Below are 13,856 nucleotides of genomic sequence, written 5' to 3' on the forward strand. Positions count from 1 at the left end.
ACATTGTAGCATTTATTATTTTTGTTCTATGATAATTTAACATCTTAGGGCCCAAGCTGTTTGTTTACATGCTTTTTTAAATTTCTCTTTGCTATTTGGGCTTATTGGACCCTAATTAGAATAAAAACTAAGAATCATCTTTTGATATGATGTACTTAGTCCATAAGTACACAAACGTGTACTTCATGTGTAGTGACATGCTAATTCTTATTTTAACACTTTTTTTCCCCAAATTCCATTGTATGTTATACTCTTCTGACACCACCAGATGGCAGTATAAGTGTCCACATAAGTGGCCATAAGACCCCAATTCAGTAGTGTACACAATTTTGGAAATAAGAGCTAAAAGGTGCTGTCCACACATGTGGCCACTAAGCCTTTAGAGGCTAGAATACGATATTTGTAGCAGCACATTGCCTCAATAACCCAGCAGGCACAAGACATTGATACAACGCTGATTATACGTGCATGTCCTTTGAAACAACGTTGCAAAATAGTCGTATTTGTAAATTGAGATGACATTGGGTGTCTAACGTTGGATCCACGTTGTTGAGTGGGACATTGCAAAATTTCAACGGTCAAATCAACGTCACAACCTGACATTGGAATAAACGTTGTCAAAAAACATGTTGTTTCAACGTTGTATTTGTGTTGTAGAATATTGGTTGGAAAATGACCAAATTTCAATGTTCGAATCAATGTCACAACCTGACATTGAATAAACGTTGTCAAAAAGCATGTTGTTTAAACGTATTTGTGTTGTAGAGTATTGGTTAGAAGTGGTCGAAATCAATGTCAGAACCCAACATTGGTTAAACGTTTTCAAAAAGCATGTTGTTTAAACGTTATATTTGAGTTGCTCAACGTCAGGACCTAATTCAACAAGTTCTCAGCATTGGTTCAATGTCTTGTCCCAGCTGAGAAGAATATATTTGCTGCATCATTAAAAGTTTATTTTACTTTTGCTTCAGTTCTTTGATTTATTAACGCTCAGGGCTTGATTAGTTCTGGTGTCTTATTGATTATTTAAATTACCACATAAGATATTTGCTGAATTGATTTCCACATTGGATGAGTGACAAATGCAGGCCTCAAATTTGTACTTTTTAAGGTCAAGGCAAGTGTTGCCTTAAAGGAGGGCTCATATTTTAGGACACCAAGGAAAACATTATTTTTTTTATACATACAGTATAAGAATGTTGAATTATGGCACCTGATGGCCATAAGACATAACTGCACTTTTTGTCCATATAGATAAAAATAGTGTTCATGTATGAGAGCTAGGGCTGCCAATTATGGCCAAAGTAATAATTAAGATTATTGTTATCAATTTTGAAATCATGATTACTGATTATTAGGTAAAGCAGTGTTGGGGTGTGAACATAATACCATCATGTCATTTGCAACGTCTAATAAAGAGGCTATAAATAAACGTTATCCATATATGTAAAGAAAAAATATTAGTTTTTTTAAATTCTTTAATAATATCAACTTGTCAGCTTTTTGTCATTACATGATGCTTTTATCTCTATTTTTACATTTTGATAGAGGAAGCTGAGATAGCCTCCAGCACCCCCCCCGCGACCCAGGAAGGGACAAGCGGTAGAAAATGGATGGATGGATGGGAGTTTTTTCAATTTATTTATTTTTTTAAGTTATGGACATTTATATGTACATGTAGATGCTGTATCGGGACAGATCCATTAAGAGTTTGAGCAGAAATATGTCGTATACACAATAAAACATTAACAAAATGCTATTTCACATGAATGGTTTTGGCAGTCATACTTTTGTGACATGAAAAAAACACGAATAATGTAAAATAAAAACATGGCGTTTACTTTTTGATATATAAAAAAAACCACAAAGCAATTTGGCTAATGAAGATGAAGTCTAATAAACAAGCTTTGTTCTTCTCTAAACACGAGTGACACCTCACACATCGAATACACAATCTTCCCAGCATGCGTTCAATTCGATGAGATGACAAAACATTATAGCTAGTATTGATGTTATTTGAACACTGATACAGTTTACAGTTCAATAAAGGACGAGTGAACATCGCAGTAAACAAAGTAAAGACTTTATAAACAAGTTGTGACAACGTTCACGACACATCGCCTGCTGCATGTTTCCTCACCTCATTAACTCTCAGTCACAGCAGCTGATGGACGCCGTATTGAGAAAATAAAAGCAACATCAAATAGTTTTTCTCCTTTGCTGTATACTTTTAGTGTGGGGACAATATTGTCCACACCTGTCTCCATCTAAACACAGCAGTTCGCTCTTCAACGCACGGCGGTAAGCGAGGGAAAATGACATTAAACCAAGCGCTTGGCTCCGTTTAGAGGAAATCTCCTGAGCAAAGTCTGTATAGTTAGTCCGGCATGATTATCAAGCCAAACGACGCTAGTGCGCATGCGTCTGACTTCCTGTTGCCCAAAATGCATTAATAAATTACGTTTTTTCGGTAATTAAAAAATTAGACGGTATTATTAAACGTCTGGAATTTTATCGCTATTTATCATTATACCGTTTATTGTTACATCCCTCGTCCATTAACAAGTAAAAAGTCAAGGGCGGTCACGGCATGTTCTTGCCATGTTCAATTTTTTTAGGGCATTTCGGCAAATGACGAGGGCGGTCGCGGCACTTGCCGTGGTTAAATTCGAGCCCTGCAAATGGTCTGCAACAGATGTTATCGACGCTTTCCATGGATTTGGATGGATTAGGAGGAGAATTCCGCAGGGATATCTATGTTCAACATATGCTTTATTAAATGTATTGTTCCACCATGATATAGTATTCCATACCATTGATTTTCATTAGTGACAACGCTATGGTTTGTAACGGATGTGAATCTGTCAACAAAGATGATCCCCCTCCTCATTCCCAACAGTTTTCCCAGTGGGCGGGGGGTGTGGTTACTGTCACTCTCCTCATTGTGGCTGATGACAGACAAAGCCAACTTTTCATGGCGGTACTTAACCTGATCACAGGTGAAGTGTCTACACCTCCAAGAATACCCGAGTCACGCCGGACGACGCCAAAGGGCGCGGTGCTCAGATCCGTCCAACAAATCCCTCGTCAGCGTCGGGGCCAAACGTGTCTCCCGGCACTGAAGCACAATTAGAGAGTTTGGATAACGGTCTTCCTCCGAGACAGGAAGTGTGGGCTGGCTCAGAACGGAGCGAGAGATGAGAGCAGCCTGATTAGGAGGTCACGCCGCTCCGAACTGATCCAACTTTAGTTTACTTCTCTAGAACTTTGTGCTGTTTGTATAAAAAAATGTGATGTACTGAATGTTTGACCTTTTTGTGGTTTGGAATCTCAGACGCTCCGATCTTAGCCAGCACAGTTGTAAAGTCAGAGGAGGAACACTCGGGTTTAAGTCATTGCATACCGCACTTTAACAAAGAATTCTAGAAATGTGTAATGTTTTGGATTATGTTGGTTTCCATAGCCAGGTTTCTATAAGGCAAAACAGTTTAGTTTAGTTTGCCACTGTAAGATTTTGGAAGGCTTATTTGTACATCTATGCATCGTAATTTTACAGTAGTTTGTTTGTTAAAAGGCCCATTGTTACACACAAATGTGACGATTTCCTGTCCACCGACTGGACTGCAGTGTCTCAGGTGAGACTCCAAAAATTTGAATAACGTTCAATTGAACTTCAAATGTAAAACCAATGTGATATTAATTCACTACATGCAGAGTGAGATATGTCAAGCCTATATTTGTATTAATTTTGATGATCGGGGGTTAAAATTTACTGAGATTGTCGATTCGAGGTTTTCATAAGCTATCAAAATTATATCAAAATAATGCTTGAAATACCTTGAGTTGCATGTTATGAGCCTATGTCATCTATCAGTACTTCTACCTTTTAGGTGATTCTGTTGGCACCACAACAGAAGGGTACCAGAACGTTGGACAGTAGTTACTAACTTTCAGAAAAGGAAAGGATAAAGAATGAGTATTTTACAAAACTGAACCCAACTCTGTTCTGGAAACAAACACATTTGTCAAATCTCTTGTTAAAAAAATGATCCCACCCGATTCCAAATAAAGGAAATGAAGAATGGTTCTTTACTATATTTGATGAAAAACTGGTATATTTTCTTTCAAATGTGCAAAATAATTTGCCAAGAAAACGAGAAAATATTTGCCAAAACATTATTCCATTTATACTCTCAGGGAATTCAATCGATCACAACTAAAATGGTTGGTTTGTCTTCGAAGATGGTTTTGTTTTCATCAGTTCCTGCATAAATAGTTGGGGTTTTGGCACCAGCTGCTAGACTAGATCTGACCAATCGATGTCTAAGACTACATCTGACCATTCTAGATCTAAGACTCGTTCTGACCAATCTAAGTCTAAGACTAGATCTGATCATTTGACCAATCTAAGTCTATGAGTGATTAAGCCTACTTGATTGAGAGGCAAAATGGCATCTAAGACAAACCAACCAATCCAGTTGCGATCGATGGAATGCCCTGAGAATACAATGACCTGGATGAATGAGAACATCCATAGCCACAATTCCGTTTCTTATCTAGAAATACATCTCAGATTTGAGTTTTTGCAGTGTCTTGGTGGTGTAAGTTTAGTTGGAATCCAAAATATCAACAATATCAGGTCAGAAGTGTGAAGTTCTTGTGTTCTGACGTACCTTCTCTATGTCTGTCTATCTTAAACCACCTGGTTGAGTCTTGTGTCAATGAGTCTTAGGGTAGCTTGCTTGCTTATGCATGGTTCTTGCCCTGTTCTACAGTCTGCAGCATCATACGTTGGTTTGTTTTTCCAGCCCTCTTAAGCAAAACCCAAATGTCCACTGCAGAGAATGCAGGTCCTCAGGAGATGATGTATAGTTGTGAACCAGTACTCTGTGCCCAGCTTTAGTGTCTCACGTGTGTTCCGTCTCCCTTTGTGGCTGTCTTTGTTGAAATCGATCAGCACGTTATCCGTGTGTGACGGCATCCAGCTGGAGGTCACGTCAGTGGGTAAGACCTCTTCTGTGTGTGGTCCTTTATTCCGCCGACAAAAGGAATGCTATACCTGTACATGTGTCCAAAAGAGACGGTCATGAGGTCTCCCTTAGAAACGACGACGACATTCCCGCTTTTGTTCAGCATCCCTGCCGTAAAAGTCCTTCTGTTGTTAGTGTGTGCTGACCCTCCTCATGAAACCCCCTCTGTCCCAATAGACACAACCCATTGGCCCTGGTCTGTCCACATCTTGTCCCCGCCGCCCAGATTAGGCTGAATGCTTGTGTGTGTGTGTCGCTGTGTCAGTGGGAACAGCTGTTTGCGCTGCGTGGTTTTGGCAGGCCAGGGTGCGGTCCGGGGTCACTTCATGTGAGGTTGACCCAGTGTGCACGCTGGGCGGTGGTTTGCTTACGGCCGGCAAGTGTGCTAATTGCACGGTGGCGGCCGCAGTCGCCCGAGCGTGGCCTGGAACGGAATGAAAAGATGTGTTTTTGCTGCGTGTGAAACCCCAAATGGTGTGTTCCAACTGTACACATCTCCCGCGGAGTGTGCTTGTGTCAGCAAAAAAGCAGAAGTGGGCTCTCCGAAGACACTCCTCAGTTATTCACAGCACAAGTGGCGTAATTAAAACAATTAACCTGACGTCTTCTGTATTTATCTTTTTTGTGCAGCGGAACCAGCCAACCTCTTGAAGATTTTAGATTTTCCCAGTTTGCCCGAGGGCGTCACGAAAACGACTGGCTTCTGCTCACATCGGCGGTCGTCACAAGGACCCGATGTGGCCTACAGAGTATCCAAAGACGCCCAGCTCAGCACCCCTACCAAACAGCTGTATCCAGGTAAGGGTTTATTCCTCCTTCTCCTTACTTATCCCATGCAGGTATTTGGGTCTACAGCACCCATACCACCATTTCCTTGGGGATTTACTCCTGGGAAATCCTGCTGCTGAGAGCAATTTCCTCTTCCCTTTACCAAGCCTGCTTCTATCCACTGCAACTGGCCTTTTTATCACACCTGGAACGTGACTATTTACGTTAAATAAACAATCTTTGACCGCAGTCACTCTTGGATAGGAACCAATTCCAAGTGTACAGAGCGGGTATACATTTGAACTAGCGAGCAAGTTAGCATAACTAGCAATGGACAGAATGAGCAATCCAGTAACCATACTTGCCAACCCTCCCGGATTTTCCGGGAGACTCCCGAAATTCAGCACCTCTCCCGAAAACCTCCCGGGACAAATTTTCTCCCAAAAATCTCCCGAAATTCAGGCGGAGCTGGAGGCCACGCCCCCTCCAGCTCCATGCGGACCTGAGTCCGCTTTCCCACAATATAAAGAACGTCTACAGTAAAGCAGTCCGTCTGCCGTAAACAGCAATGTTGTGACACTCTTAAACAGGACAATACTGCCATCTAGTGCATTTGATGAAAGCACTTTTGTGCGTGCCACACAGCAATGCATAATCAGAGAGGGTGTTCTATGCCGTCACATTAGTGCCAAAAATCCGAGCGCATAAAAACTGTTATCGCGCGCTGATTCTCCACTTCGTGCGCGCGCGCGACACCCTTTTGCGCGCGCGTGTATGGCGTCACATTAGTGCCAAAAATCTGAGCGCATAAAAACTGTTATCGCGCGCTGATTCTCCGCGTGCGCAAAAGGGTGTTGCGCGCGCGCACGAAGTGGAGAATCAGCGCGCGATAACAGTTTTTATGCGCTTGGATTTTTGGCACTAATGTGACGCCATAGTGTTCAGCATGGTTAGAAAGATAGTGACAGAGAATAGAACAAGGATGGACAATTCAACCCTTAACTCAACAATGAGTAGATGAGTGTTATGTGTGTGTATATGTGTAAATAAATGAACACTGAAATTCAAGTATTTCTTTTATTTATATATATACACACATATATATATATATATATATATATATATATATATATATATATAGCTAGAATTCACTGAAAGTCAATTATTTCTTATATATATATATATATATATATATATATCCATCCATCCATCCATCCATCCATCCATTTACTACTGCTTATTCCCTTCAGGGTCGCGGGGATATATATATATATATATATATATATATATATATATATATATATATATATATATGTATGTACTGTATATATATATGTATGTACTGTATATATATATATATATATATATATATATATATATATATATATATATATATATATATATATATATATATATATATATATATATATATATGAAATACTTCCATCCATCCATCCATCCATCCATCCATACTTGACTTGGTGAATTCTAGCTGTAAATATACTCCTCCCCTCTTAACCACGCCCCCAACCACGCCCACGCCCCAACCACGCCCCCCGCACCCACCCCCCACCTCCTGAAATTGGAGGTCTCAAGGTTGGCAAGTATGCCAGTAACTGAGAAATCAATTGTGGATTAATCGAGAACTTGTGCAAAATGGAGCGTGATACTTGACTGCAATTACCAAATGTTTCCAATCTGAAGGTGAACAACCTGACGTAACGTTTAGTTGCCAAAACTACTTACATTTAGATAGCAATTTTGTAAATTTCACCCTACACATAAAGTTTTGTCAAATAATTATTGCTAATCCCTTCCTTTATAAAAAATAACTTGTTCAAGGTGCTCTTTGCAACCTCCTCACGGCCACGCTTCTCAAAGCAAAAACTACAACAAGTAGCTTCCGTTACCATTAGCGGTTTAACAGAAACACATTTGTTTGACAATTTTGTATATTTTTCACAATCACAAAGTTTATGTAATCATTTTTTTTACCGGCCCTAAAAAAATTCATGGTGTTTACGGCGGCCACTCCAAGAGAAGCAACACATAATTTGCAATCATGTTGTTGTTATGATGGAATATACATTCAATGACAGCTAAAGCTAGCTATCCAAATTAGCTGACAACGTATTAGCTTACGTACATACGTAATTTACGTATGAGAAGCCGTAAGAAGGCATACATATCTTGTGAAAAATACTTTGGAAAGCCGTGGACGTTCAGTACTCAAATCTTACAGCATAAAAAGATGATTGCTACTATGATGATGATGACGATACACCGACTGGGGCAGTGTGAAAAGTTCCCAACAACTGAAATTAAACTGCCTCACATTTAACACACTGACCTGACAAATATTTAACGTTACCATACTGAATGTTTACTTTCAAGTTATGTAACCATATATCCCAATTATCGTGACCGATATTATCATGGTTATCATTATTGTTTTAGTATTGTTGCACATGCTCGAAATTATCCAATCACGCGCCACAAATCATTGAACTAAATTAAATTTCTGAATGAAGAAAAAATACGCACATGATATTCTTAGTTGTACTATATTTAGCTCCTAGCTAACGATCAGCGCGCTAGCAAGCGATCAGCACGCTCGTGAGTTTTGAGTGTATTCAAATGTGGTAATCAATCACAGTTTTATGATAATTTAAAATGGTAACACTAACCATCGGGAATTTTACCCTACTAGCAACTTAACTCATTCATTCAAAGGGGTCTTTTATGGATTTCTTTCCTACATTTAAAACACTTCCTTGTGGTCTACGTAACATGTAATGGTGGTTCTTTGCTCAAAATGTTGCTTAGATAATGTTTTACAGGACGTCTCTACATGTGCCGTTTGTGGGCGGTCTTATTTACGTGGCCCCCCTTTGACTCTCTGTCTTCTCCCCGTCATCCACGTTGTCGTTTTTAGTGCTTCCATATTGAGTCTACTGACAGATATAAGTTCGAACTACTCGCTACTTTGTATTAGTAATGACAACAGCGGAGGATTGGCAGACCGGGGTGGTGGTTCCTCTCTTTAAGAAGGGGAACCGGAGGGTGTGTTCTAACTATCGGGGGATCACACTCCTCAGCCTTCCCATTAAGGTCTACTCAGGTGTACTGGAGAGGAGGCTACGCCGGATAGTCGAACCTCAGATTCAGGAGGAACAGTGTGGTTTTCGTCCTGGTCGTGGAACTGTGGACCAGCTCTATACTCTCGGCAGGGTCCTTGAGGGTGCATGAGAGTTTGCCCAACCAGTCTACATGTGCTTTGTGGACTTGGAGAAGGCATTCGACCGTGTCCCTCGGGAAGTCCTGTGGGGAGTGCTCAGAGAGTATGGGGTATCGGACTGTCTGATTTTGGCGGTCCGCTCCCTGTATGATCAGTGTCAGAGCTTGGTCCGCATTGCCGGCAGTAAGTCGGACACGTTTCCAGTGAGGGTTGGACTCCGCCAAGGCTGCCCTTTGTCACCGATTCTGTTCATAACTTTTATGGACAGAATTTCTAGGCGCAGTCAAGGCGTTGAGGGGATCCGGTTTGGTGGCTGCAGGATCAGGTCTCTGCTTTTTGCAGATGATGTGGTCCTGATGGCTTCATCTGGCCAAGATCTTCAGCTCTCGCTGGATCAGTTCGCAGCCGAGTGTGAAGCGACTGGGATGAGAATCAGCACCTCCAAGTCCGAGTCCATGGTTCTCACCCGGGAAAGGGTGGAGTGCCATCTCCGGGTTGGGGAGGAGACCCTGCCCCAAGTGGAGGAGTTCAAGTACCTCGGAGTCTTGTTCACGAGTGAGGGAAGAGTGGATCGTGAGATCGACAGGCGGATCGGTGCGGCATCTTCAGTAACGCTGTATCGATCCGTTGTGGTGAAGAAGGAGCTGAGCCGGAAGGCAAAGCTCTCAATTTACCGGTCGATCTACGTTCCCATCCTCACCTATGGTCATGAGCTTTGGGTTATGACCAAAAGGACAAGATCACGGGTACAAGCGGCCGAAATTAGTTTCTTCCGCCGGGTGGCAGGGCTCTCCCTTAGAGATAGGGTGAGAAGCTCTGTCATCCGAGGGGAGCTCAAAGTAAAGCCGCTGCTCCTCCACATCGAGAGGAGCCAGATGAGGTGGTTCGGGCATCTGGTCAGGATGCCACCCGATCGCCTCCCTCGGGAGGTGTTTAGGGCACGTCCGACCGGTAGGAGGCCACGGGGAAGACCCAGGACATGTTGGGAAGACTATGTCTCCCGGCTGGCCTGGGAACGCCTCGGGATCCCCCGGGAAGAGCTGGACGAAGTGTCTGGCGAGAGGGAAGTCTGGGTTTCCCTGCTTAGGCTGTTGCCCCCGCGACCCGACTTCGGATAAGCGGAAGAAGATGGATGGATGGATGGATGGAACAGCGGAGGATGCATGCGCACGCACGAGCCCGTCTGCCCCATAACAAGAGGGGAGAGAAAAAAAGGAGCTTATTGACTACAACGGCGGACTCGCACAAAGCTCTTTGGGTAAATTCCTACCATATATGGAGATATCCGCTGACGTCACACTTGGGGAAAAACGTCACAAATTAGGCAAATTAGGCTTGTTTGGAGGAAGTGTGAAGTAAGGCAAGATTATTTTATGAATATCTCCGCAATTGATTTTAAATTTGGGGGACTTATGCTAATCCTGAATTCACAAAAAACAGTACCAGTAGGTAAGAAAAGTTGTTTTTTCCAACTACGTTCCCTTTAAGCAACAGTTATGTCAGACAAGTAACATTTTAAGTGCCAATTTTCCGAATTAGTAAACATGACCGTTTAGACCAGGCCTGGGCAATTATTTTGATTTGGCGGGCCAAATTTATAGAAACAAATTTGTCTGGGGGCCGGTATATCTGATTTTTAGGAACACTAACACAAAACTTCACAATAATGTCGGATTGAATGCCAAAAATAGTATGACAGACCGCCTGAAAAAACGAAATGGAATTATATTGAATGAGAATGTACATGTAAATAAAGAATGCAAGATTTACAATATTAACTATGAACGATAAAAGACTGAATATTGACAACATATGAACGTCACACCCCCTCTCGATCGACATATTTTTCCAATCAAGCGAAACACAACAAAAAGCGAAATATGAAGAAAAAAACCCCCACCTACAATCTGATATATCTGATACATCACTAAGCTTTAGAAATTTGTTGTAAAAATCTCTTTCCGCGTCGGTCCCATTCTGTTCCACTTTGTGGAAACGCTCCCCACCCACATTGCTTGGTGCCTCGTCTGAGCTGCTGTGACTTAGATTACCATAGTAACTACCGGACTATAAGTTGCAGTTTTTTTTCATAGTTTGGCCTCAAAAGTATGAAATTATTAACACATTACCGTAAAATATCTAATAATATTATTTATCTCATTAACGTAAGAGACTAGACGTATAAGATTTCATGGGATTTAGCGATTAGGAGTGACAGATTGTTTGGTAAACGTATAGCATGTTCTATATGTTATAGTTATTTGAATGACTCTTACCATAATATGTTACGTTAACATACCAGGCACGTTCTCAGTTGGTTATTTATGCCTCATATAACGTACACTTATTCAGCCAGTTGTTCACTATTCTTTATTCATTTTAAATTGCCTTTCAAATGTCTATTCTTGGTGTTGGGTTTTATCAAATACATTTCCCCAAAAAATGCGACTTATATATGTTTTTTCGCTTCTTTATTATGCATTTTCGGCCGGTGCGACTTATACTCCGGAGCGACTTATACTCCGAAAAATACGGTAATTAAATTACCACAGTAACTAGTATATCATGCAAAGGCGCAGATTCCAACCATTGAAATACTTTGTATAGTTCAAGACTTACGGTCATTTGAAAACATCACTGCACATCATAATGGCAGCTACACTTTCCATTTTAAAGATCTAAAATATATATTTGGGAATGTCTGGTGGGCCAGATGGAAAAGCTCAACATGCGGCCCCCGGGCCTTAATTTGCCCAGATCTGGTTTAGACAGTAATATCTCTTTTAATGAATTTTATTTCTGCTACCTGTCATGACTTGGTCCTGGGTGTTTGCTTTTCCGGGATGCAACGGAAAGTTGGCTCGGGCGAGACGGGAATGTGAGTACATTTTTAATTTATAGACTATAAATACAAAACAAGGAAGTAAACAAAAGGCGGAGAACAAACTATGAAACCAAACACTTGCACAAAGGCAAAAACTATGAACAACAAAAAACACTAACTGTGGCTTAATAAACAAAAACTTACTTGGCATGGAACCGGCATGAAAAAAGAGCAGCAAGGATCATAAGGGTGTGGAGAGTGTGCAGAAGCATAAATATGGGGATGTCGTCAGAACGACAAACTGAAAACAATGAACTTAAATACTATAGACATGATTAACAAAAACAGTTGCGTGACTCAAAACGTGAAACAGGTGCGTGATGTGACAGGTGAAAACTAATGGTTGCTATGGTGACAAACAAGAGTGCACAATGAGTCCAAACATGGAACAAGTGAAACTAATGGGTAATCATGGAAACAAGACAAGGGAGTGAAAAGCCAGAAACTAAAAAGTCCAATAACTAAATAAAACATGACTAAGACAAAAACATGATCACACAGACATGACACTACCGTATTTTTCAGAGTATAAGTCGCACCGGAGTATAAGTCGCACCTGCCGAAAATGCATAATAAAGAAGGAAAAAAACATATATAAATCGCACAAAACTGCGACTTATAGTCCGAAAAATACGGTACTTCAAATACTAGGGTTTTTACTTGTCTCCGAGTACAAATTGGTAAGATTAACTCATGAGTAAAGTTAGTTGTAAGGATTTGTTAAATCTCGCTGACGTGGCTTTGGATCTCCTCTCGACTTTCCCTCCTTTCCATCATTTCTCCTACTGCTGTTTTGTGGTATCTTCTTATTTTTCACTATTGCCCAAAAGCGTGTTTTTCCCCAAGAATCAGATGTCCCGTTCCTGGAACGATTTTTTTGTTTAAAAAGTAGATACTGAGATAAAAACCATAGAGCCGTGACGTGGTCTACGGAGAAATAATAATAAGCAGCCTCCAAGTAAAGCAGTGGATTGGACCATCTCTATGTCGCCATTGGCCTTCGTCGAACTTTGGGAAAAGACTGTGGCCTGCGAGTCACGTCGAGTTCCAGAAACAATGCGGCACTCTTGACTTTGAAGCAGACCTTCTCTCTTTGGACGCACATGCTATAATTACACTTGTCTGCTGGATCCAAGGTGGACCACGTCATAGCACGATGAAAACCAGCTTCGGGGACTGCTGACATGACAAGTTTTTGACTTAAAAAGTGTCAACACATGTTTCTGCCATGTGTCAAAGGAATACAATTTAGTACATGATGTCGCCAACTACTGGTCTGCTATGGACATTTCACAATAATTTGAAATGTTTTGAAAATATTGTTAGGTCGAATCCAACGCTACAGTTCAAACAGTATTTTTCAAGAGTTTTACAATGCATTTTTAGAAACATTTTAACATAACAGCTGTTAAAGATAGCATAATTAAAACTAGAAGCATTCAGACGTTTGCTAGTCCGTATCTACCAATATTAAATAAGTCTTGAATCCAGACGGGTATCGGGATCACCCCCCGTAAGTAATTTCTTGTTCCTATTTCTGAAAGCTTTATTCAAATGTGCCCACGACATTTGGAGCTACTTTGTCCACACACACCGAAGTTGAAGCTTATAACATAAAAGTAAGGTAACGTCGAAGAAATTATCTAGATTAGTCCAAAAATTGTGACCACGTGTTCCTTATCCGGTTTATGGCATTTCCCAAAAGTTAAATGAAAATCCACCCGTAACGGAATGAAAGAAACGGAGTGAACCATCTTGTCAGTTTCCACTGTCTTTGTCACAGTTGTTGAGGTTTGTTACGTGAACGGAAGATAACGTAGTATAAATGATCTGGTTCAGCCCCAAAATTTAGCCTCAGCGGATTGGACCATCTCTATGTCGCCATTGGCCTTCGTCGAACTTTGGGAAAAGACTGTGGCCTGCGAGTCATGTCGAG

The 13,856-nt window shown here is 41.1% G+C and overlaps 1 protein-coding gene and 1 long non-coding RNA gene across 3 annotated transcripts in view; one reads left to right on the plus strand and one right to left on the minus strand.

Moving 5' to 3' along the window:
- Positions 1–13,856, plus strand: part of col5a1 (procollagen, type V, alpha 1) — a 159,598-nt gene that overhangs the window by 43,053 nt on the left and 102,689 nt on the right. For both annotated transcript variants that reach the window (XM_061966501.2, XM_061966502.2), the window contains exon 2: positions 5,661–5,828. In XM_061966501.2, the coding sequence (XP_061822485.1) occupies positions 5,661–5,828 (168 nt within the window). The remainder of the gene's footprint in view (positions 1–5,660; positions 5,829–13,856) is intronic.
- LOC133610338 (uncharacterized) overlaps positions 1–13,856 on the minus strand; it is a 36,825-nt gene that overhangs the window by 3,776 nt on the left and 19,193 nt on the right. The window lies entirely within an intron of this gene.

The sequence above is a fragment of the Nerophis lumbriciformis genome, linkage group LG11 (genome assembly GCF_033978685.3).
Source record: "Nerophis lumbriciformis linkage group LG11, RoL_Nlum_v2.1, whole genome shotgun sequence".
NCBI classification, from domain to species: Eukaryota; Metazoa; Chordata; class Actinopteri; order Syngnathiformes; family Syngnathidae; genus Nerophis; species Nerophis lumbriciformis.